This window comes from Haemorhous mexicanus, chromosome 17 (genome assembly GCF_027477595.1).
Source record: "Haemorhous mexicanus isolate bHaeMex1 chromosome 17, bHaeMex1.pri, whole genome shotgun sequence".
NCBI classification, from domain to species: Eukaryota; Metazoa; Chordata; class Aves; order Passeriformes; family Fringillidae; genus Haemorhous; species Haemorhous mexicanus.
In genome coordinates, this window is record NC_082357.1 from 12134458 (window position 1) to 12161768 (window position 27311).

Below are 27311 nucleotides of genomic sequence, written 5' to 3' on the forward strand. Positions count from 1 at the left end.
ATTCATTCTGGGTTCTGAGAACTCTGGACTAGTATTAAGATACATCTATTTCATCTAGAAGTTTTAGGAATTTTAATCTCACAGAAGTGAAAGATTTATAGGGTAGATGTGAGTCATGCACAGGAGAGATGCAAGGCAGATTTCTCCTTCCCAAACTTCCACAGTGCAGCTCCAACCACGGTGTCTGCTGTACCACACACTACCAAGAACAGCCTGTGCTTCCTACCAAATTAGCTGGTTATTTTTACTCTTTTTTCTAGTCAATAATGCCCACTGCTACCTAGGGGATGCTGAATCAGCATCTCCAGATGAAATGAAAGCTATCCTTCATTCCAGTAATAAAGACATGCACAGACATCAGGGAGGTTGGTAGGAACACCCAGGGTCAATCACAACCCTGGCACAAGAAGGACTATTAAGAACAGAGTTAAATACCTTCTACAATTATATTTTTAATCATTAGAAGTGATCAGAGCACTGAACAGAGTGCTCTCACAGATTATTCTTCAATGTTCTCCCAGGAGCACAGTCAAATAAAAGGTAAGAAACCAAGTACTAATATTTGTACTGGTTTTGCACTCTACAGTCTCCACAGAGCTCCAGGGTATCATTACAGCTTTGTCTATCCCCTCTAGGCTGCTTTTTTTGGCTTTTTCTACATATTTTCTTTTTAAATACAGAGAGAATGTTCCATGAGCTCCAGAACCAAAGTTGCCTGGTTTCCTGTGGATTTCTCTCTCTAAAGGTGACTCCTGACTCAAGCAGACTTTTTCTTCTCATACCAAAATGACATGAAACATGAAAAGCATGAAAACCATGCCAGCAACATTACCATGGTACTCTCAAATGCCATGAGCCTTTGGAAAGAATGGAACAGCAAAAATGATGGATTGTGGTGCTGCCAGGGTGTGAAGCCAGAGCTCCCTCAGTGCTGCCTGATCTCCAAAGGAGCCTTTCTGACAGTGGGACATTGCCAAGGGTCTGTTTGCTTGCAGGGCTCTTATCCCTGACATGACCTCAGGGCATGGCCTCAGGATGAAGAGCTCCTGGAGATGGAGATCTGACTGCCTTAAACTTGCTGGAATTCATGATTTTTGAGACCTCCACCATCTGCCAAGCTTGACAGAACACAACTTGCAAGTTCAAAAGTGTAGGGTAGGCACAGACAAATCTCATCTACATACACACACAAAGCACAGTAATAAGCCTCACTTCCTCAGGAAATCAGACTAAAAATGGCACAATCATGAAAAGCAAAGGTCTGGGCAAAATCCCATGTTTTTCAAATTGGAAGCATAAGTCAATGTCTTGGCTAAATTATTTTTTGCTTTCCTATTTTCTGCTAACTATATGATAGAAAAAAAAATAGAAAAGCTTTGTATCTACCTAATTAGAGTCATGAATAACCAGATGTTGCTCTAGAAACTTGCTATATGAATATGTAGATTGGTCACTTAATGAGACCCTATTGAGTACCTTCTGGTATAGAAGTGCAGGAAAGATCCATTTTGAAGAAAAGGAAAAGCAGCATCTACAGCCATTTCTTCATCATCTCACTCTGGAAAATGAATGCAGAACCTGCCAGCAGTTAATATTGCCCTGAAGCACTGTGAATAAACATTTGTCTGATATAAGGTACACAGACACCCCCATGTATAAATCAAGGTGCAATGTGCCATATAAATGAACAAAGGAAGAAAAAAAATCCCTACCTAATCCTATATTAGACATTAAGTGCTTCTTTTGATCAAAAAATAACTCATAAAGCCTATTAAAAAGCTAGCACTTCTCTCTCTGTCAGATAAAAGACACTTCACTGTAATTAAACTTCTGTCCAACTTTCCAGAAGATTAGGGGAAGAAATCTGACAGGCTCTATTTGTTTTTGTGACTGACATTCATTGGGACATCCAAGGAAAAGAGAGGTTGGGCAATAGATTTACAACACTTCTGATCTAACAGCACTTATGAAGATGGACAGTTCTGGGCTTATCATCACTCATTCTCTTTTTTTTTTTTTTCTTTTTTTTTTTGGTTAAAAAAAATCCCTGCTGCCCAAGTGTAAAGCATTTTCTGTTCAGTTTGCAATCTACATTCCCTGGTCTTCAATGGTTTGAGGTTTTATTTCATTTTAAACAACACCACACATAGCAGGTTGTTTGGGTAAATCAGTTTTACATGATTTATAAGAATAAAGGTGGTAAACAACCAAGTCTCTTAACAGAACTCCATGAGCACTTGCAGTAGGAAAATCCTTTTCCAAACACATTCTGTGTCACTTTTCCCATATGAAACAATATGTCAAAACACATGGCTGGCTTTCTGACAGGAGATGATGGGAATAAGCCATCAGCTCCAGGATCTCAACACCAGAACCAAGGATTTACTACTCTTCCATTTTCCCTTCTGTCCTTCATCCTGCCCAGAACCAACTTCACCTATGTATTTCCTTGTATTTGACCTTCCACAAGACATCTCAAGGTCCAAAGTCAATCCTGCACTTAGATTACAAGAGCAAAGTAGAAATTATTATTACTGGGAGGAGCTACAAGTAACCATTTTCATAGCCTGTCTTTCCAAATGCAGCAAAGCTCAAGCCATAAAGCAGCATCATTCCTTCGTGTGAGCCATCTCATAGGACAACATTTCAAATTCCAGAATACTTTGTCAGGATTGTTTGAGGAAATCTCTCTAGAGAGACCAAATATGTAGATAGGAAGCAGGCACAATAAACATGCAGCTTTTCTCACTTTAAAAAATAGTATAACTACTACATCATTTCTCCAAGAGAAGAGCTTATGATCCACTTGGCTGACTTTCCATATTCCAAACTGCAACCACCAACACATGTCAGTGTACCACACCTACAGCAGTCACAGCTGGGGGGAAAATGGACTTTAACTAATGTTGGCTGCATGGTTAAACTGACCCACTAATTAAACACCTTCCTTCCATCACCTTCCCCTAAATAGCAGAGCAGGTACAATTCTTGCTATCAAAGTGGCTCTGAGCAATCTTCTTTTGAGCTTTTGAACCTTTGGATTGTTATCTTTGCTCTGCAGTTAAAAAGCTCCAGGACACTTCCTGCTGCTTCTGCAAGTGTAATTTACTCTATTTATACGACTTCTAGCAACACACTCCAGAGCAGCACTGAGAGTCCATCACGCACGATTAATGGCACTTTCAGCTACATTACTCAGCCATCCTGAAGTTGCCAAGAGAAGTGAGTTGCTGCCCATGTGCTCAGTGCTAAAGTGACCCTCCTCTTGCCCCATGCTGGCACCACAGGAAGGTTTTCTCCCCTTAGCAAAAATAGCAAGCTCCAAGGGAATCGACACAACTCAGACGTGTAAACAATCACTGTTAAAAGAAATTGATTTAAACCTACTGCTCAGGAAATTCAGTCCTGTGGTTCTGTGTCTAAAAGTGTGCAATGTGAGTGATGGAGCAAATAGGATATTCATCATCATTTGATCTCTGGGAGGCCCGGAGACACTGGCAATTGCACAGGCTACACAAAACACAGATTGCAGTGCAGAACCCCACTCAGGGAAATACCACTGCAAAAATGGGTTTATAGTGATGTTGTCTCTTTGTGGTGGGATCATCTCTATTGCCTTTTAATTACACAAACACTGGCTCTAAAAAATGCACAGTAATAAATGGAAAGCAGGTCAAGAATGCAAAAATGAGAAAAAAATAAATTTTCTGTTTAGTGAAGGCATTTGGAAAAGGTGTTTATCAACCATAACTCCCCACTCTAGATCAGGACACTGGAAACAGAAACAGCAGCTGGCAAGTGTCTACCTCAGTCACTGAACAGTGTGGGAAAGCATCACTAGGAATACAAACCAAGATGACTGCAGAGTAAAGACAGAGAGAGAATAATCAGCTTGCAAACCCCCCTCACACACCTTCCAGGCACTCTCCTGCCCGTGTTTAAAAGCTGGTGATGAGCACACACACACACACTGCACAAACATTCAACATCTGCCAGGTAGGGAAGGGAGCCATATAATGCTCTTTACCATGACACTCAAAAATCTCATCTACTAAACACAGTTTTGCACTGTAGCAACAGGTGAGCCAGGATTATCTGTGATTCTCTCCTTCACTGACATAAATTCAGATGCCAACTTGTGATGATGTTTTCTTAAGTATCTGCCAATTCATTAATTTTAATGGAGAAAACTTAAAGTTCTTAGGGGGGGACACAAATTTTGTGGTGTTTGTACTGCACATTGCTTTGCACACACATAACCAGTGATGTTATAAATCAAACATTGCCCTATCAGCAAAACCAAAACCAACATATTTCAACTAAGGGCAAAAGAACCTGTGGCTGAAAAAAAAAAAACCAAAAAAAAACAATAGAAAGCTGAATAAGTGCTGGGCTTCATCACTAGAGGGAGGCATGATCACATATTAAATTACTCTAATACACAGACAATTCTGAACACAATTATGAAACAAATAAAAGAGAAGACCATCGGCTAAATCTGGAAAAGATTTATGGAAAGGAGAAAATTAGGTTTGCTTCCTTAACAAGGTCTTATTTCCAAAACTTTCAAATCACTTGTAATGAAAGGTTTTTAAAAATTTATCTTATTTCCTTCTTTTTAAGACAGAATAAGGTATGTGATAGAAGAAAGTCAAAATTATCAGTTTCAGAACTAACACATCAGGAAAATGTTAGAATTTTAATTTGAGCAGCTTCACAGCCCATTTAACTTGAAATCAAAAAGTAATTTTAATCATGTTTTTATTTTTAAACTAAATTGGCACAATTATATCTAGATGAACAGGCACTACCAAAAAGCTGCTTTTTCAACAGACGTTTCCCCTTGGCCATTAATAAATTTAGAAAAAGAAGTTCTCTGAAAGGCTGTGAAAAGCAGCCTAAAAAAACCCCAAATCTGTAACTCAAACACTATCATCATTCTTTTATCATTTCATCACTTGTGGGTTTGAGGGTTTGCTTGGTTTATTTTTAATATACACAATGTCTTTTTTATATTGGTGAGATTTTTTTTTTCTCCCCTGTAAACTTCACAGATAAAACCACACAATAACTTGGCTGGCTCGCTCCTGGGAATTTACACTTAGCTAACCATTTTACAAGAGACTAAACAGTTTCATTAACAGCAGCAGCACAGCCAAAACTTTTTACCACCCTGCTTGAATCCTGCCCACCACTAGGAAGGTGGAGCCCAAAACAGGATCATCACCTACCTCAGGAGACACATGAGGAAATGCTGCCCACAATAAGCTAAGTGTGCCCACCCAGAGCTCAACATGGCATTGACTGCTCTGCATTCAACATTTTTACACCAAAGGCTGAAATTCCTCACACTTCTGTTGCTCAGCCAAGGCAGCCACAACCCTGCAGTGCAAACAGTCCAGAGTCTTTTTGAAAGACAGAGGTATTGCTTTTAACAAGAATGGCTTTAACAGAGGGCTCCTAATGCGTGGAATTAAACAGAGAAGCAAGAAGATGTGCACTGAGGGTGAGCAGCACTGTCTGGCATGCTGTGGAACTGTTTTCAGAAAGGCTGTGGAACCAGTACTGTCAGGAAAGTCTGGCTCTGGCAAATTCATTTCCCCATTACACATTCACTCCCACAGGAGGGCAATGGTTTAAACACCCTCATGTTTCAAACACACATCTCACTCCATAAACAGGCTGCTCCTCTCAAAGCCTGGCAGCACTTTGCCACCAAAACTGCAAACATCCTTTTCCTTCATCATCTCTACAACCTGGTCCTTTTAGCAGTCAAATCACAGTCCTCAGAGCTCCTACTCCCTTTCCCATACCCAGATGGATTCTTGGCACATTTTGCTTTGTGACATTTCCTTTCCAGATGAAATGGTCTGGGGAAAGCAACTCATTTCCCCTTGCAAACATTCATAACATAAAGCTTGATTAACTCTTCACTGCATCACCCACAGTTATTCATCTTTTTTTTTTCTCCTGCAAGGATTTCAATAGCCCTTTATCTTGTTTTTTCTTCCTGCAAGGGTTTCAGTAGCCCTTTATCAACATGGGAAAGAACAGAAGGTGGCACAAAAGGCTCCCTGGAACATCAAGGAGATATAAAGAGCTGGTCCCTCAGTTTGCAGCCCTTGTTTCCTTTCTCTGGGCTTTAACATAGCAGGGTCTTGCTAGCAGCATCCCCTTCTGGAGTCACTCACCTGTTCATGAAGGTGGAATTCTGCTCTTTCAGGGCAAGCTCCCTCTGCTGCAGGGCCACAATTTGTCTCGAGAGATCATCAGGTGTCCTATGCAATGAAAACAAAATAAAAACTTTTAATGAATCATTGGTATTTTCCACACACAGCCATAGAACAGCTCTCACCAAGAGCAGACAAAGGTGATTTCCTGGGGCCAAACCTGTTGCAGTCCTTTAGAACACCACAGAGCTGCAACTTGTCCAGCTCACATAAAATCTAAAGGCATCACAGTATGAGCACAGCATTAGTAGTAAGAGGGGAAGAACAGGAAGAAATCAATCAAAATACAGACTGTGCAATTCAACAGCTCTGGCTACTCCTGAACACCCTCTGAAAGTGTAGATGTTCAGGTACATCACAGGTGATTCAAAGCAGTGTTCCCACAGAGTTACCAGTGTGCTGACTTCAGAGTCCCTCACACACACCACGACTCCAGAGCCACAGGAGGAAAAACCAGAATCCCTCAGCTCTGGGTAACACTTCAGATGTCACTGATAACCTTTCCTTGTCAAAGAGATCAGAGATTTTTACAGACCTGCTTGCAACAACTCCACAGTGGTCAGAAATAGGTTTATTTTTTCATCCAATCCAATGACAAATGCTTAAAGCTAATGGAACGGGATCAATATAACTCCAGACTGGCAGTTCCAGGGACCACATCAAAAGCCTCTGCAGGAGGAAACTGCTCTTTCAGAGGCCTCTCTAAGTCACAACAATAAAAATTTGTCTTGAGCCATCAGAAAGGTTTTCCCACCCTAAGCCAGAAGAATCTCTGTCACACTTCCTGGAGGAAAGGAAGCTGAAAAGTTCAGCCCTGTATGAACTGGGTCCATACATCCCTTTGCTCCACCAAGATGCACCACCCACAAAGGGGAAGAGTAACCCAGACTTTGAAAGGGCTTTTCACAGGGAGCAAGTGGGGAGTCAGTTTTGCAGCAACGAAATCAGCAGACACACAATCTATCATGTGCCCCCAAAAAGCAAATCAAGGTTCCACTGGTGCTGGCAGATGAAACCAGGCCTGGTCAGAGTCTACAGTGTTGAAATACAGAGCTGGAATGAGGCTGCTGCCACTCCAAAAACTGAACAGGGAGAAGTGCCTCGAGCTTGATCACTGGATTCTGACTGGATCTAGGACTAGAGAAGCCCTTTCTCTGATGAAAATATTTTTCAGGCAGCTACTCACATCAAAAAAAAGGCATTGCTTTTTCTCTTTAATCATCTGTCACTTCCAGTTGAGTGAAAATTAGTTAAACGCTGAGTTGGTGCAGATAGGATTCAATTTTGGCAACCCCAGCTGAAAGATTCCTGCATTTCACTTCCAGAATTACAAACCTTTATCCTTCCTCAGCAGAAAATTTTGAAGCCTCTAACACCACTTGTGTTAGATCCAAGTCTTAATAGTCAATATACAGTTAAAGAGATGGAAATGTTTTCCCATCAGACAACAGAGGCACAGATTGCAGCAAAGGAATCACTCAGGACAGGACATCACACTCACTAGCCAAGGGAATTATGAGAAGAAACCAAGACACAACCTGGAGATGGCTTGGCTAAAACATCTGAAAATAAAATTCTGTTAGCAGACACAAGTCAATTTTAAGCCAACATGCACCTGGATTTCAAAATGTGTTGCAGCATTAAATAACATTTCAAAGTCTTGTAGCTGAGCCTGAAGGGATCCTTAACTTGAGCAGTTCACCAGCTCTTTACTGAGGGCTACCAATGGCTGGGCATCAGAGGGAACACCAGGGAAATGGACTGGGCACACCTAAGTCTGCTTGGCAAGAAGCAGCTGTAAGCAGACATAATGATTTCCACAGGAAAAATCTTTGTACAATGTAAGGCCAAGTCAACAAGGCTCTGAAAAATGCAGTTCTAAGCCTCTAATAAATCACCCAAATATAGCAGATTTATCATAAGCATAGTTAGTATCAGGCAGCTCTCTGGTCATGTTGAGTGCCAGCCCTCAACACCAGTGTATGGCCCCTGCATCAATGAAATAATTTCACAGATTATTTTTTTAATGTATAAAAAAAAGTGTATCTGCCTTGATTTTTTTCCTCTCTTTTTTTTCCCCCATAAATTGATACCATAATCTATTAGGACTGAGATCAGGAACTGAAATTAATCCAGTAGTAAAATGAGAGAGTACTATAAAAGCCACAGATTTCTAGTAATGACAGCTCCTGACCAATTTCCAATAAAAAAACAATCATCCTCATCTGCTCAGCCATTCAAACCAACAATCAGCTTCCAATCTCAGTTCCAGCAATTGGCAGCTTTAGGTTTACACTCAGTTCTGGACAATGTTTTATTTGCATTAAATAGCTTTTATTATTTTTTTCTTTCTAAGTGGAGCAGCATAGCTATGTAACAGAAAACAAAGGCCATGGGTATTAATCCCCTGTAAAGAAAAGTTCATTTTCTGTAACATTAAATCATATCAGGTGATCAGAGCCAAAGACACCTTTGCATGCACTCTGCTGTCCATTCACTCTGCTGTCCATTCACTCTGCTGTCCATTCACTCTGCTGTCCTCTCACTAAGTGAGAGGTTTCAAAGCCTGGTTCCAAGGTCTACACCCCATCCTGAGCATCAGCAGTTTGGCAAAAGCCAAATTTCCACAGATCCAAGCAGTGGAATGACACTGCATGCACAATAAAATGAAATCAAAGCTTTCAATTTGAAGAGAATTGGTCAAGTCCCAAAGCACTGCAAACAGCAACCAGCTGTGACCAGGCCTCTCATTGCATGAGTTTCTGCATCAATGCCATGCAAAGAGAGAAATTTGTCAGCATCCCAACACAGAGCAACACGTTCTGGCCTTGAGAGCCTTGGCTGATGCCTGTAATTTTTGCTAAGCTCTGTCCACTCCCTGTGGAACAGTTGATATCAAAACAGCATTGGAAAGCCAAGGAATCTGCTTTGAGAGGTTCTTTGTGACAACACAGCTTTCCAACACTACTGCAATCACCATGGCTTGTTGAGGGAAGTTTGAAACCCTGTCCTGAGCCAAAGAGAGTCCCTTTCTGAAAAGCTGAGCAGTGCCACTGTGTGTGCTCTGCAGACCTGCAGGAGCTTCCTTCCCCAGGCAGTAACCACCAGAAACCCCACACCTCGTGTGCACCAGCCATGGACAAACCTGTCAAGGGACCAGAACAGTCCCATTCAGGCAGTGTGTTATAAAACTGATTCATGTGCTTTGTAATCATAAAGTGCACATGAACAAATGAAAAAGGAACTTCCAAACTTCAGGAACAAATCCCTGCCTTCAGTTCCCTTCTCCTGACTAAGGCACAAGGAGCTAAAACCTAGAATGTTCTTCTTCTCTCCCACCTTCCCATCCTAAGACCCCCCTTCCCCCTTGCTTAAGCAAAATTTATAAAAACAAACACTTGAATTTAGGTCTAATTTGGATGAGGTTATCTTTTGCCTTAAATGAGCAAATTAGTCCAGCAATTTACATCACAGTAAGGCAGGAGGGGACAACACTGCTGGTAACCAAAGCTCTTTGCCTTCCTTTGAAGCCCAGATAATTTGAAAAGGAGCAATTTGAGAATTATGAAAACAAAATCATTCAAATTAACTGAAAAATTAACTTAATGGGATGTCCAACCAAGTCACACAATGACTTTTAGTGCCCACTGTCACACTTTCTAAACTTTTGAGGAAAATAGCTTATGCTATTTTGTATGTCTTTTTTTTGATGCACACCACTGACATTTCCCAGGATTTGGAGGAACACTCTGTTCTTAGTTAAGGATCTATTACCATTTCAGTATAAACTGTGACAGTTACACAGTGAGAATTAGCTGTCGAAGTTACATTAAACCAAGACTCTCTAAGTAGATGAAACTGTAAAAGAAAAAAAAATTTTAATTTATAATTTATCAGAATGTCAACTTCTTATTGCTTCTATAAAATGTTTCAAAATGCACAGCAAAGGAAGAGTTTTGATCGTAGCTTGAGATCAGACATTAAATTTTAAGTATGGAAGTGCAAGACAAAAGTAAAACTAAAGAGAAAAACAGACACTTCATCAAGTGTTTGGAGGACTGAGTTCTTCCGTGCTTTTTGTTTAATTAAATTTGATTCAAACTACCAAACTAATACCACATTAATAACACTAAATTACTCAGAACTATTGATTTTTAAAAGTCTGCTGAATTAACATTTCTCTTCACAGATTTAGCTCAGTATGAATACGCAATGACAGGTTTGGTTGTCTCAACTTAGTCATATTAAATTGAAATGGAACATTACCAGGTTTTTTGCACAGCATTTTTAGTTTTACACTTAAACAGAATTAACTGACAAAGACCAGAGACCAATGTTCTTATTAAAGTGTTTGTCAAGAAAATAGGGGAGTCCACATTTGCTCAATTCTCTTCTATGAAAAACAATTTCTAGGTGTTTTTTTGGGTTTTGGTTTGCTGTTTGATTTTTTTTTTAACGTTATCTCCCAGAAGTATAAAATATTTATTTTGTTCCTTTTTTTTTTTTTTGTATTATGTACAAGGAAATGTAGTAAGAATCTGAAATTCTGCTCTCCACAAGAAGATCCTTTTCTACTTTTATAAAAATAATTAAATCTTCTTTCTAGGCAGGAAGCAACAGCACCTGAAGAACAAACAGAACAATAACATGACAACAAGAGAATATTTCTGGAAAGGCAGTTTAGTTGTTTTAAATATTTCTGTATGATTAGAAAGGCCATGGAATGCCTGTAACAGTCTTTTCTCCTCTATGTTTGAAGTGACTTTCAAACATCCTCTTTGTATATTTGATCTCCTCAACTGCTTTAACTCCTCTAGCTCCGGTTTACAGAACTCCTGTTTATCTCCGAAGTTTCACCAAGTCTAAAAGCAGCTCAGTTCCTGGAAGGACTCTCCCTGCAAGAAAGTTCAGCAAATATCAATAACCACAAGAGCTCATACAGACTTCTGGGATACAGCAGAGAGTCCTTACGTTTCATTTGGTCAGATTAACTCCCTGTTGTTATGAGAAAGCTACAAATTGCTTAATTTCCCTTTCTCCTCAAAATATGCATTGCCTCCTTAGCTCACCTTCACCAGACTACAGGAAAATATTACCACTAAAATCTGGTGTCCAGACCAGCTCTGAGAGCTAACTTTCACAACAGCACTTCTCAGAAAAGCCCCTTCAAGCTCCAGTCCAGGCAGTTATCCCTGTCTGTTCATATCTCAGTGTTTCCAGGCAATTAGGGCACATTTAGTGCTTTGTAGCACTTTGATTAAATGTTTTGAATAGCAGTCACAAACCTTTACTCATTCAAATGAAGGTGCAAAGAGCTGTCAAACCCACAAAACTAAGGCATACCTGAGACTGTTTCTCCAACAAAGTGGCTGCTTAATATTTTATGTACAAAGTAAATGGAGGAAATCTGAAGTGCAAGTGAAAGCAATAAGCAATCTCAGCCTCTGAGGTTCTCGTCATTTAGAGAACTCTTATTTGTGTACAGATAGAATCAACAAATCCAATTGCTCTTACTAAAGCAAATGTCCCCATTAACCACTTGAAGCAGAAGAACAACTTATTTGTAAGAAAACATTTGAAGTGTTTATAAGTGTCTTGACAATTCTAAAGACAATTGATGTGTCTCTTTTGAAGCAATTGCAAAATTAGCAAATTAATCCAATCAAGCTATAATTTGAAGAGGGGAGGGGAAAAAAGGAAGAAAACTATCTTAGATTCCAGTTAATAACTTCTTTGGATTTTAATGAAGAAAGCTTTTTTCCTCCCAAAGTTATGGCATCATAACACATTGTTCAAGTTTCATTTCTACTTTAAAGATACAGGTAAGGGCTCAACAAGATAAAATTAATCTTACTTTGGAAAAAAAAAAAAAATTTAACATTGGGCAAACATTTCAACAGTCCAAACTTCTTTCTCATCCCTACCACTGTTCTAAGAGCAAGCATAGAACAATCCACAGGAACGTGGTAACACACATTGCACAGTGGAATGGAACCTCAGCAGTGAAAAGCTGCCAGAGACCTCAGGAAGAGGGAATCTACACAGCAGCACCAAGACTGCTGATCTGGAAGATAAAAACACTCACCTTTGGGTTTGCCACTGCATACTCAATCACATGACATAATTCAAAGCTTTTAGTGGTCACAGTGAAAAAAAAATTCAGAGTCATCAAGAGACCTTCAGAAAATGAAATCATTTATAAGGCAGCAATAAGGCATTTAACATGCATCTCGAGACACAGGGAGGGTATCTACAAAGCTGTGAAAGATTCTTGTTCTATGTTTTTCCTATACAAGAAAATAAAGAGTTCTTAAGGTCTTAAACCCAATAGATTAGACACTGAAAAGAAAAAGCCACAAAATTCTAAAGCAACTTTCAGGTATTCACCAGCAGTAGTACAGAAGTATTGAAGTTAGAAATGATCAAAAGAGATTTTAAAAAAGGCTGTTACTGCTCTCATGTTAACAGAGATATCAGGACAATCTTCACAATTAAAGAAGCAAATGTATTTTCTCAATTCACAATTAAGTGAATGTAATTATGTATTAATGATGTTGAAAGGAAATTATTGTGGTACACAATTTTGTACCTACTGCCCTTAAGACTTCAAGCACAAAATGTAAACACACTTAATAATGTAATGCTTCATTTTACTGCAGCAGCAGCAAAAGACATTTTAAGTGTTTTTCCTAATCACAAACCTTATCTGAGGAAAAAGCAACAGCTGAAGGGAAAAATAATGCCAAAAAAAGAATAAAAACTCCTTTTAGGGAGTCATAAGTAGGGTTGCTTTTCCTATAGTTTCTATCTGTCACCGGAGTTGGAACAACCATTTTAGCAACCTGAGGTTGGGCTGAGAGGACAGTGTGAAAGGGGAGCCAAGAGACTTCATGAGGAAGGTGATGGCAAATCAAACTAATCTAAAGAACAGATTGCAGCAGAACACCAATTACATATTAGATTTTCACGGCATTTGTATAGTTGTAAAGAGCAATAAACAAAAAATTAATATCTGAAAACCAGACTGAAATACAAAGATATGTTAATTGGAAACAAACTCCAAAGAGAGAGATGTTTCTTTCAACAGTGGGTCATTAGAAACCCCAAAAACCATTACAGGCCAATCACCAGGATTATACAAAACTGGGAAAGAACCCTGACAGCTAAAAAATCAATTTTACCAAATTTCTGCTGGTTCCATTCTGCAAAGTCACTCTCAAGACATTTGAAGAGAGATTTGGCCAAGCCTAGAAAATTACATCATCAGCTTCTTCTCAAGGAAGGAGGAGGGGGACACAGGGACAAGATACAAAATCTTCCAAAACCTAAAAACAAATATAATTTGCATGTATCCAACATGCCCTACTGGATAACTTCTACCCCCATGGAAATTACCTACAGAGACCTCATTTTTGCAGATAGCCAGGGCTCCTGTCTGACAGGAGAGCTCCTGCTGCAGCCAAGGCTGGCTACTGACAATTTATGTTCATTTGACTGTTTTACAGATTGCACTGAATTGATGGTCTTGTTCTTTTGACACCTGTCTGAGATAATCCTTGCAGAATATTAATTTACCTAAGTCCTTGTATTGTTTTCAACATCTTTACTGATCCCCTTGTTTACCCAGACTCTTATCAGCTGAAAATATTAGCCAGCAGTAACACAAAGCCCCTAACCTTGAGCAAGAGGAAATAATAATAATGGCTGAAGACAGGTCCTCAGGAGAGTCTAGACCATATTTTCAACTGCTTTTATATAAAGTGATTTGACATCCCATATATTATTTATTTCTGATTACAATCACATATTTAATCTCATGCCAGGAATGGCCACTTTAAACTGCAACTTTAAGCTACAGTAGAAGTTATTTTAAATGTTTTTGGTTTTTTTAATATCAATACAACAACAGCTGCAGGTAAATTTATGGTAACAATTTTAGAAAGAATAAAAAGCATACCACTTGTATGTTCAGCTGGAATTCTAAGATTTTCTTTCAGCTAGAAAATTAAGGTTAAGCCTGTTGCTTTGATTAATTAAAAACTACCCAAAAATTCAGTAAAAGATTATGTCTCACCTCTGCCAGAAGCAGAACATAAAACATCCAAGCTCCAGCAAATGTGAGAGGTTAAAAGCCTTGCTGAAGTACAGAAAACACAGCTGAAAAATTATTATATTTATCATGAAAATCAATAGCAGAACAACAAAATTAAACAATGCCTAAGGAAAATGCATGTGCTGTTAGCAGCCACGGGGGGCATTTGTATTAAGATGGCAAAAAGGCTTTAGCTGCCACTGAAGCTCTTTTTGTGGTAGTTACATCAAGTGCATGAAACATCTGAGGTAGCACTAGATATCCCCTGAAACCAAACCAAAGCAAGGCCTGAATTTTAGAAACTGAGGCACAAAGACTAAGCAATATCATTAGGGACACCCAAAAATCTCTAATTCAATGTGGAAAAATAAAACCTCACATTGATTTAATAGATGATTAAAGCTATCAATCATAAACACTGTCTCCTAAATCTTTTGTTTCCTAACTGGTAAAAGTCAAATATCAGTATGCAACACCATTTTTGTGAGTCATACTAATCAGTTAATCCTAAAACACGAGTTTAAATCCCAGCTTTTTGCCTCATGTTTAGCTACCACATCGTTTCCCACCAAGTTCATTTCCCATTCAGAGCCTGTTGCTGAATTCCTGGTTTGAACAAATGCAGGAGCACGTGAGCTCACTGTGCAGAACCCCCACCTTTGGCTCAGGCCTCCCCACTTAAGGAAGCACATTTCCCACTCAGCTGGCCACGGGCTTCATCCAGGAAAACAAATTACACACGTCCCCAGACACATGTAAATAAACCAAAGAAATTTCAGATTTACAGCTCTGTCTTCAAACCCTCTCCCCCAGCTCAGGGAGGATTAAAAGGGACTTCAAAGAAGCCTGAGTTCCAATTAAAACACTGTGACCACCCCGGGGATGCAAAAATATTCCTCTGATTAGTGAGATGCGCTCTTTGAACTGTTTGGCTAAAAAAAGCTTTCAGAACTTTAAACAAATGCAGTAATTCTCTGTCATACTTTTTTTTTTTTAAAGTTTCTAAAAATTTAATATTCAAAGTGAAGGACAAATAACATTTAAAATGGAAAGTTTAATGGAAGCCCATTAGCACATCAGCTCTAGGCATCACTAACATGAGACACAGCAAGACCTGAGTGCTGCAGTCCCACTACAAAGCAGGCAATTCAAGTTGTCAGAACAGAAGAACCCAAGTGTCACTGTTGCTGCAGAGGTGGTGGCACCCCTGTGTTATGATATCCCAATCCCAGCAGCCCTCAGAACCACTCTCCCTGAAAGGCAGAGCACATCAATCCCACCTCATTTTGAAATTCTGCTTTATTTCCTTAACATCCAAAGCTCCCAAGCCACATATACAAAGTGTCTCACATCCAAGTTCTTTGACACATGGTGATAATACAACAGTTACCCTCAGACTTAGCAATTAGCACAGATTTAAATAAAAAGCTCTTTCGATGCTTGCTGCAAAGAAAATCAAAAGAAAGAAACCAACACTCTCCATCCCCTCAGACTCTCACTCCCAAAACCAGAGCTGAATTACATAGTCCAAAAGTTTTAACATCAAGAACAATGAATGCTAAGAACAAATGCTGGGAAAATAACTGAGGCTTGGAGCATGCCAAAGGAGTTGGAGCTAAGTGGGTATAATAAACCTGCCTGTGAAAGCCAAGCCCCAGTCACCCTCATCCACAAGGAATGAATAATTCATGGCAGAAGGAGATAGAAGCAGAATTTAAGACTTGTTCACAGAAAGTGGAACTGCTCAAGTGTAATTGCATTAGAGATGTAAACAGTGGCATTTCAACAACTTCTCTTCTCCTTTTGCCAGCTTGCTCTCACAACCCTCACTCAGCTCAGGCACCTGCATCCAGCACAGGGGTCAGAGCAGCCAAAAACAATTGTGGCTTCCCTGTGTCTGCCATGGCTCCTGGGACTGGCATTCAGGTAAGGACTGCACTGGTCTCCCAAGCACTTGGACATCACCTTGGCTTGCTGCTATCATTCAGCTTTGAGCAATTCCAATGCCTGAAGCTGCTGGGGAGGCACTAATAAGATTAGATGATAAACACTGGCAAAGTTTGAAATGTATCCACAGAAGAAAAAGCTCCTGCTCTCTCTGTTAAAAGAAACAAACACCCTTTTTTCACACCACTTTCACATCCTTCCTTTCATTCACATTTACCCTGCAGACCTTGATCATCATGCTGTGTGATACAGGACTTCCCACAAACCAGTTACTTTTCCTTTTTCAACAAATGGGTGCTACAGAACCAACCAGGCAAGAATAAAACAATTAAATAGCTTTCCCAAAGTCTTCAAAACATCCACCCTCCTGGAGATGTCCTCCTGGCTTTTCTGGGATCCTCAGCTTCCAGATTCTGCTCACTGCTGGTATGACTGCAGCTTTGTACAACAGCTCCACCATTGAGAAGAAAGTGCATCAGATATTCCCACTCCTCAGATTTCACTGGAACTTGATTTGGAAGGTACTGCAGGGGAGTCCCATTTATACAGCAAGTATTATGTACCTGCTAAACCTGTGATTGGACAACTGTTTCAGAAAGCACAAATGAAAGCTGCAGCCATTAAACCACAAAATAACTAAGTTGCTGGTTCAGAGCTCCCCGAGTCAGCTGCTTTATTCCAAAGCTTGTCTGAATTCTCAGATTTTCCTGATACATCACCAAGAAAATTTTTCATTTACTTCAACCATTCTGGTTTATAACCTGAGCACATGCCAGTAAAAAATATTTTCAAACCTTAGCTCAAATCTTCTTCCTCTGCTGAGCCACAGCAGAGGCTGAACTCCCCACTTCAGAAGCACCCTAAAGAAATAGTGCCAGAAATCCACATTACTTATAGAACTTGATATCACCACTATGCTTAGTACTAAACCTGTGCAAAGACAGGACTGAAATGAAAGCACAAAGGCATATGGAAAACAAGTCCCTCTGTACTTGAAAGCAACTTTGCAAATGCAAATGCTTACAGAACACTTGGCCACATGCTGAGCATTTACTCTTTGCAGAGTCATGTATCAAGACCAGAATTTCTTCTCTCTCCTTCTGCCAAAATCTTTTTTCTACCATATTTACTGTATTTTTTTAACAAGAAGAAAAAAATCTGCTCACAGCACATGACAGAGAGAAGATACTGTTAAAAATTTTGTAACTAAGGCTTAAAGAGGCAAAGAGCTTTTTGTAAGTCTGGGTAAGACGATGACTAGCTGAAAAATAAAATGTCACACCTTCAAGTTGTACCTTTCATGTAAGGAGAAGAACTCTTCAATCAATGCAAGAAACACACAGAAAGGTTCAAGTAGGAGGCTCCACATGAAACCACCTCCCTGCACAGACATCCTGCTGCCTTCTGCACCAAGTCAGACAAGCAGACACATCCTGCACTGGCACACCTTTTCCCACAGAGGACTGGCAAAACCCTGAAGTGATGGGCACAATTACAGTACTGAGAGATTCAAATATATCCTACCAAAAAACCTTTTTGTTACAAACCCAGGGAACTACATAAACAATCCCAATTTTCATGTGCACATTCACCAGAGTCTGTCAAACTATCCATTTTTTAGCAGGTTTAAAAGAAACACTGCAACATACAGCTCCTCAGAAAGGAGAAACCAGAACTGCCTATTGATTAGGTGTCAGGGCTACCTCAGGAAAGAGAGAAAAAACATAACAGTGGAAACAAAAGTTGCCCACTACATCCTCCCTTCAGAAAGCACAAAGGCTTTAAATACATGAAACCAGCTCGACTGTGTAGTTACCCTCTGAAAGGCCGACAATTACCTAAATTGGGCTGTGTGGCAGGGAGGAATAAAAATGAGACAGGGTCAAAACAGCTCTGGAATTAATTGGGAGGGGAGAGGGTATATTTCAAAAGAGGGGGAGTTCTCAATCTCGCCTGCCTTCCTTCTCCCTCACTCTCCAGCAATCACCACGGCCCAAAGAGACAGCAGAGGAAAATTTCATTAATAAATTTATTTCAACTTTCTTTTCAATGGTGCTAAGAATGTATGCAAATCCATTCATAATTAGGTTTAAAAATTCCATTTCATGGGATAATCAGACTTCAAAAAACTCAATTTTAGTTTTAATCAGATTTTAACAAGGATATTAAGTCCATTTCGTTCAGAAGAGGGAGAAACGGTGAATTTAACACAAAATGTATTCAAGCTTAGCCCTGGGAGATAATTAAATAAAATTAATTTGGCAAGGGTTGTCTGTAAATGGAAACGCTCCAGACAGCGGAGCAGGTTCCTGAAGGAAACAAAAGCAGTTCATTACTGTACAAACAGATACAAAGCTTATTGTTCAGACAGAAGAGAACTGCAGCTCCTCCACAACAGCAGGACAACCTGAGCCCTTGAGCTGCCTCTGACAAATGCAGCAGTGTGTGGAGAAGGAGAAGGTGGTTATTTCCTTCTTGTTTCAGCTAAGTCCCCACTCCCCTGGCACAGCAAGGAGGGAAAATGCAGGGGGACAGCATATATAAACCTAACAATTCCAAATTACTAAGCACAGAAAATTATAAGAAATAACCTAGTGATAGACAGCTCCTTTATACTATAAAAACCCATGTACAAACTTGAGGTTGTCAGCAAGATTTTTGCCAGATATGGTTCCATCAAATTCCATGTAATGATTTAGTCACACCATAGAACTGAATCCCAACTAATACCAAAAGCATCCCATTCTCCCTGACAAAAACCACAGACTGATACAGATACTAAAACTTTGGTAGCTGTCCTTCTGATGCTGGAATTCTGAAGGGCCAAATATTTATTTTGTAGCCCTTACAACTTTAGACACAAAAATGCAGTTCTTCTAACATTGCATATTAATAATTGTCAGATGTCTCTGACAATTATTAACATCACAGGGGTACCAGAGTATGAAAGTCATTTCTGGTAAACACTCAACTGTGCTGTAGATTCAGACATTCTGGGTCAGGTTTTTGTGATGTATATTGGTGAAGGGCTTACCTAAACTTCCCTCCAACATTGGACACTTCTAAGGTTCAGCTGGACCCAGTGCTGGGCCATCTTGGCCAGACCAGGCTTTTGTCAGGAAAGGCTGAACCTCGAGGTCCCTTCCAACCTGGTATTCTACAAATCTGAAAATCTGGTGACCTGGACACACCACCACTGAAAAGAACAGACTACAAAAACCAGACAGGTATTTCTGGAACAGAAAAAGCTATTTAAACTATCTAACTAGAGTCAAATGACATTGAGAAAGAGCATGTTTATCTTTAGCAGCTGTCACAAGCCATCCAGGCAGGAGCATGTGCATTTCCAAGACCTATGTCTATTCAATTAGGGGAAAAAAAAAAAAAAAACCCAGAGCATTTTTTCACTCTTCCTCTCTACCAGACTTGCAAATATATCACTTATTACAAAGTGCCAATTGCACTTCCCCTTGCCAGGTACTTGCAGACAGGTGAGCCAAAAGGTGTTGTGTGACCTTGACAAGTGGGCCAGCTCTCCAGAAGGCAGGTGATGCTTTGCCAAAGTCACACTGGAAACCATCAAACCTAAATGAAAGGCTTGTCACAAAATAGGCTTGATGCCATCAACCTTGGCTGCTGCATTTGCAGAAAACCACCTGAAGCCACAGAGCTTTATCTCTGGGAGTACAAAGAGCACAGAGTCAAATGTCATTTGCAAACACAGTAGCAAAACTGAGGACAAAAAACTCATAACTAGGTTAAAGCATCTTCTTCTAATGGAGCCAAGAGCAGAGCTGTGAAAAGCTGTCCCAGTTAAAGCTGACTTCTCTAACTGAGGATGCAGATACTGAACATATTCTCAGTCAAAGCCAGACACCCTATTTCTGCCCTCCTTAGGAAAGTTAGCAGGATTTCAAGCCATCACTGAAGAGCTTGATGTGTAACACAGCAAGAGGATAACTGTTTCATTAAAACAGAAAATAAATCAACTTGGTCAGCAGGGAATAACTCAAGTAAATCCAGAATTTCATATTTCTTCCTACCCAAAAGATTTATCTTCCCTTTTACTACACTGCTCATATCAGAGTGTCTCTGGAAGACAGTTTAAACAAGTAATAAGAATTCAAAAGCAATTACAACAAGAACAACTTGTGCCAGAAAATGGTTCTTGCAATAGCTGCCCATTACTCCCTGCAGAGACACAGAAATTGTTAACTCTGCTGACAAGGGAGTTGAGAATAATGCAGAGAAAGGGAGTAAGTAAGGACTGAGTCCAAGAGGTACTAAAAAAGCAGAGAAGAGATGCTTGAAATGTGAATCAATACATTTCTAGAAAAGACAAAACTCTGTCTTTTGTGGGAAGTCTGGACTCTGTGACAGATCTGTTCTGCTTATATAGCAAGAGGCAACAAAAGTTGAGAGCAGCTTCACTGCTGCAGAGTTCTACCACTCTGTTCAAAATGGATCATGCTCTTACAAAAACACCATACTGCAGGACATGACTTCATTAGAAAAAAAACCACTTTACTGCAAGGTGATGACCAAAATATGTGCAGAACATCTATTTGAAAAAAATAAGCTTTGCCAATGCACTCCTAGAATTTTACATCAGTGTTAGGGAGGGAGAGAAGGTCCCATGCACCTCCATCTCTTACTTGCCTTGGCTAAGTGGGAGAGTTGGCATGTTTTATCTCATCTCCTTTCTGCTGAGCAGGCCTGGCTCCATTTCCTACAAGCTGCTCTAACCCCACTGAAAGCTGCATTTGAAAGCAGGAGCCCTGAGCTCTTATTTCAGGTATGCAGGTCAGCACTTTGAAAACAACCCCCAAGCACTGATTCTGGTGTTCACTAAACACAGGGACCCGCTCAGCCCCCAACACCTCCCATCTTTGCTTCCAGAATGGGAATCTTTCCAATTATCCCAGCCCCAGTGCTCTTGCCAGCCCAATGCAGTGTTTGCTCTCATTCAGGCAGCTCACTTCAGGCTGTGGGTTTTGGAGGCTAAGACAAAAAACACTTTTCATTTTGTCTCAAACACAAAAAGGCATCATTTATAGGAACAGCAACAATTTAGGAGGCTCATTTCTAATACCTTACAACTTTGTTGAATATTGTTTCAAATAAGGAAGATTACAGCTGAAAGCAAAACATTTTTCTATTTACTCTATGCACACATAACAGCTCCAAACTGCAAGAGTCTTTACTTTTAAAAAGGGATGGAGGGCACTAACTAAAAATCTTTATGCTTATTTAAAATTCATATTGATGAATCAACAAACTTTCTAAAAAAAAAAAAAAATCTGCTTCAGGTCTTGCATGTTACTCTGTATTTTTCTGCACTGACACTGACCAGAAATGGATGAGTAAATAATCCAATCCACCATGCTAATTTCCATGCTATGAGTTATTTTAAAATAACAAACAACACTTACATAATCACAGCTAGTTCAAGAGAACCTTGAGGCACTTATCACATTAATCTTTTAACTCACTAACATTTCAAGTTCACTGTGCCCTTTAAGAAATGTTTAAAAATATTGTGCTGTGCTTTTGCTACTCCAAGCCACATGAATTTTTCTCTCTCTCCAAGCAATGCATGAACAAAAGTATATGTACAAGAATACTCCCTTTAATTAAGTAGCTTGTGAGGAAAGAGAATATAAGCCAGGTAAAGATAAGCTTTCATCAAAAATATTCAGTGGGAAAGCAGTCCCAAGGGAGGACAGATTGGAGCTTCAGGACAAAGCTTACATAATATCTTCACAGGGCACATAAGCAAGCTTGTCAGAGCAGGAGCACTTCAACAATGCTAAAAAACTGAAGTACTGTAATGTTCATACATTTCCAATTTCCTCCTGCCCAAGTTGATGTTGCTATGCTGGCTGCTAGGTACAATTAAAACTGAAAATTAGACCTTTCCTGGCCAAGCCAGCACAGAGCTCCTCACTGCACAGATGACAAACCAAAGCCAGATGATTAAAGCAGCCCCTTCCCAGCTCCCTCAGAAGCAGGAATCCGTGCTCTGGGCACTGATGAGGTTAAGCACTAACCAGGAGTGAGTCATTCTCAAAACACCATCAAGATAACCTGCGCAAAAAACACTCAGAAAAGCTTCTCCAATGATACAAATCATATTTTGGTCTTATCAGCACTGACAGATAAGCTCTTCTTAATAGTTCAGTGCATTTTTCAGCAAACTGCTTATTTCTCAACATGAACAAGGGTCAGCTGCTCTCACACTTTGTGTCCCTGTCTACAGTTTTGTTCTGCATGGGCAGAAAGATGGACATGATCTGCTTTTACTCATTAAACTCCACTCCCCCTTCCCCACCTCCAGTTTTCAGAACCCTGGTATTAAATAAAGCCTGTAATTCCAAACTAAAATGTACTGCCCCTCTTCCTATTCTTGAGCACATCCCCTTGTTTATAGACTGGCACATACACATTCAAATGAAAGTGAGACTGAAAAGAAACTTCTAGTTTAGGTCCTGTCTAGTTCTTTGCTATTATAACTCATCTCTTCCATAACCCTGTGGAGCAGAAATTTGGATATCTTTGACTCCACTGAAAGCTGCATTCAGAACTTTAGTCTTTCTAAAAGTAACAACTTCCTTGTAACTGCACTCATGGCAGGGTTACAGCAAATTGATTTAAATACCAGCACAAGCCTTAAAGATAGCTGGTACCTTTTCTCACCAATATGGATCCCCCTTCTTCTCCTCCCTTCTATCCATGAATTTCCTGGCAACAATTACATCTCCCACCAGACCCTGCAAGAGGTTGTTCCATTCCACACTCAGTGGAATGGCTCCCAGGCTCCTTTCAGCAGCCACTTTCAGCATCCCCCACCATCCTCCTCCACAGGGTGGAGGTGACTAGAACTCTGAACAGCATCTCCCAAGCCCCTTGAATACTTTCACCTCCATGGCAATTTTTCTCCTGGTGACTCCCCTGTATGAGAATGAACCGTGATTTAACAAACACACAGCCCTTCTGGTCCTTTCTACTGCATGTGCTACATTTTCCAAAAGAAGTTTGCATTCAGCTCCCAATTCCATGGAGCATTGTGCTTTGTTTCATGGAATTTTGTCCCATTTCTGCACTCTAATCCTCAGGGTCATTCAGTTCTGCATATCCAGCTTTTGTGTATTTATGAATTCTCTGAACTTGGCATCATTAGCCAAGTTTTATCAGCACACACCAAATTTTTGCACCAAAACCATTAATAGAAATACTAAATAAAGCAGATCCTAAGGCGAATCTTTGAGGAATTCTACTTATCCTTGCATTTTCCTTTCAACAATACTGAATCTATCCTTGCTTAAATAATTCTTATACATCCTACAATTCTTCTGTTAATTTCCATCTTCTCCTCCATGGTTTATACTTTCCCAAGTGGTTCCTGTTTCAGTGAAATTCAAAGAAATAAGATTTATTGTCATTTATTTGATAATATAATCAATTCTCTAGACAAAGAAAGCTGTTACATCAGTTGGGCACAATCCATCTTGGTATTCCTTGATTCAATGAAGAAGGGAGATTCCTTGCCCTGTAGCTAAAGGCCATGCCCAGGAGTACAGGGGAGCAGCACACAAGAGTTTGATTCCTTACTGAAACATTTTGTTTTGCTTTTGTTCAAAGAAGGCCTCTGCATTAGAGAAGAGCTTTGAAAAAGACATTGCTATGCTAAAACAAAATCATCCCCAGTATGCATTTATGGGATGTGCATTTTTGTTTAAAAGTTTCCCTGCAAAAGCAAAACTTTGGGGGTAAGTGAGGGATAATGCAGTGCATATCTAACGGCACGTCAACAGCCCCAGCTTAAAATTTAGAGCTGAAATACTGAAAGATGCTAAAATGGAAATGGAAAGGTAAAATTAAAACTGAGCTGGAGATTATAGTGGTTATTGGGTTTTTGGAAACGATCAAATGATAGGCTGAATAAAAATCAAGCACAAGCATTTGAGCTGTCTGACAGGAGCAAACCATCCCCTTGCTGATTAGTCTCTGCTATTTAAATGATAATTTCACTTTAAGGCAAACAGGGCTGCCTAATGCAATGAAAGTGGCTCTTTAGAAGTGCCTGTATTTTTGAAAGCTTCTCCTTCACAGCAGAGTGAGCAGCAAAGTTGAAGCCATTTACACATAACATGGGTCACTACATGCTGCAAGGAGCCAAAGCAACTTTTACCCAACAGTTTTCCAACAGTGTCAAACAATAATGGCAAGAAATACAGCAGCAGCTCAAAATGGAGTGTCTGGCTGCTGAGCCCCCCATGGCAAATGAAACACCTGCTATGGAGCAGACAACACCAGCACACATTGCTAAATTACTCTCCACACAGTTCTTGGACTCAAACTACTGAAGTTCCTCAAATCACCTTTCACCAAAGATGGACAGTGTGCTAAGTTACTGCTTAACAGCTTTTTCTGTCTCCAGAATATCAGATCTGTGATCCTGGGAAGACAATCTCGAACTGCTCCCAGAGCTTTGAAATGCAAAGCAAGGACAGATATATTTTTGATCTGAGCTTGCTTACTTCTCACTCTGATTATCTGATTATACATTACAGCCTTGCTCTGCTTCAATGTCAGGTGCTCATCTGTTTTATTTTATACTCTTCCTATCTCTCCTTTAGCCTCCAGAGTTATTACTCTGATATATTCAAATGGAAATAAAAGCATTAATGGCAAAGGAGAAAGAACACTAATATTTTTGAACATCAGAGATAAGTACAGCGTTCTTTGGAGAAAATTAGTATCAGATAGGAAAGTCTGGCAGGAAGTTTTGCCCAGCATTTCAGTGAAGAACTGTAAAACACAGGCCTACACTTAAAGATATCTATGAAATGTGGTTGCTTAATTAAAAGTAAGTGGATAAACCCCAAGGGAATGGGAGAAAACTAAACTCTGGTTAAAGCACAGATGTGACATCCACTTCCAAGCATCACATTTAAATGCATTACCCCCAACACCCAAACATGGACTGAAGTCTCCAAAAACTGCATCTTACTGCTCTGAAGCCTGGAGCTTCAGAATTTGAGATGACAAAGGAGCATTTTCTCCCCACGAGGCACAATAAGAGTTCTGTCATGGAAAGCTAAAACCTAGGGCAGCGTGGAAAGTGAAGAATAATGTACATTTTAAAGCAAGAGAACAGAATAATGAAGAACAAAAGAGCTTAGAGCAATACTCCAGCATATGCTGCATGTCACATCCAACAGGTGACAGCTTCCTCTACAACTTCTCTATGTAAAAATTGGTGGCTTCAGCACATGCACAATTAGTGTAAGACAACCACAAGTAGCTCTCTCTTTACACTTGTACCTCACTCTAAATCCAAAGATGCCCTTTGGAACTATTCAGGCACTTCTCCCTCAAGAAGCTGCTAAACACTACTGAGGCAGTGCTTTCATCTTTCACACAAGCCAAGTCCTACAAATACTGAGCACGTAGCCTTTATTTCTATATAAACACAATGATTATCCTCATCATCCCTTCCACATCCCCTGCCCTGCTTTGGAACAGCAGCACTATTTATGCACCAACACAGGAGACCTGATGAGGGAACAGATCAGGAATGGGATCGCTGTTTCCCATTCCAGACTGCTTTTTCGCTCTGCAAGGACACCTCTTACAGCTGCAGACTTCACAGAACCAGAAGGTACCAGGGAGGAACAGAATATTTTAAGACACACACCGGAGTCAGAAGCCCCAGGTGAGAAAGAAATGGCAGAGCTGCTCTAAACTGGGACTAACTTGTCCTGGCAGAACCATGCAAGGAAGCCAGGAGAAAGCCCTATTCTGAGGGATTTGGGGAAATACTAGCAACCTGCCTACACTGGCCCTCCTCAGAGGGTGAATTCTTTGGCATTTCCCAAATCTTCACCTTCAGTAGAAGGCAAAAAAGAAACAGTAAAATGCAGTACTCTGCCTGTACAGGACAACAGTTGATAACCTATCCATGAGGTAAGCTGAGACCTCATAACTATAAAAGTTTCTCTAACAAGCACAGTGCTTCTGTTCTGGTTGTTGTTTTGGGTTTTGGTGCTTGTTTGTGGTGGTTTTTAATTACTTGCTCCCCCTACGCAGTATTTATCTCCCTACTGGGTACCCTGGGAATTCCCACTGTGAGGAGACTGTTTGTTTTACACTGGGAATCTTGTAAACAGCAGTCATGCAAATTTCAGTCTGTTCACAGATCATAAATTACAACTATTTATGAAAAACTAAGACATAGAACATGAAGCTTCAATATCCTCATAATATGCTAATGCTAATTTTCTCTGTCCAATTATGACAGAGCTCTAAAGCTGGGGGCCACCAGTAGCCAACCCAGACAAACCAAGCTCCTCACCCTCCAACAGAGAAATCAGCACTGTAATTCAGGGCAGTGGTACAGTTACAGGGGAAAGCCAACACAAAATGCTTTTAATTAGACTGATTTCTTGCTCGGTGACAAAAGACCACAGGGCTACAATAGGCTATCCCATAAAAATATTTGCTCCACTATGGAATGATCATGCCAGAATTATGGCATTACTGGAACCAGCAACAATAACCCTCAGTCTTGTCTTGATTGGCTGCAGTTAATTAAGTATCCAGAGTAACATGAGTAATTCAAATTATTTCAACATGCACTACTTTGTATATCTGTCAACAGATTTTTTTTTAACCAGTAACTACTTACTCATAATGGACATTCAGAGAAAGACAAATTACTACCTTGTGAGAAAGGAAAAGATTATGAGCTTCATTCACTACTGCAAAGATATTCAATGCCTTGGATGGAAGAGAGTGCACAGTAGCTAAGCATAGTTAATCAAGATTCAAAAAGGAAAGTAGAGAACTCAAATATTCTCCTTTTTCTTCTATTCACTGAAAAAAAAGAGCACTAATCCACCACTAAATGCAGAATCAAGAAATCCAATTCCCTTTCCCTCTCTCCCCTCCCTTCCCCCAGCTCCAAAAGCAGAATGTGCATAGAAGGACTTCCCGTACTGAGTGTAGCACCTGGGTAATTATGAATTACAACTGTGCAA

General features: G+C 40.0%; 1 protein-coding gene across 2 annotated transcripts in view; it reads right to left on the reverse strand.

The window, feature by feature from the left end:
• Positions 1 to 27311, reverse strand: part of MAD1L1 (mitotic arrest deficient 1 like 1) — a 349051-nt gene that overhangs the window by 307234 nt on the left and 14506 nt on the right. For both annotated transcript variants that reach the window (XM_059861646.1, XM_059861647.1), the window contains exon 10: positions 6192 to 6278. In XM_059861646.1, coding sequence (XP_059717629.1) covers positions 6192 to 6278 — 87 coding nt within the window. The remainder of the gene's footprint in view (positions 1 to 6191; positions 6279 to 27311) is intronic.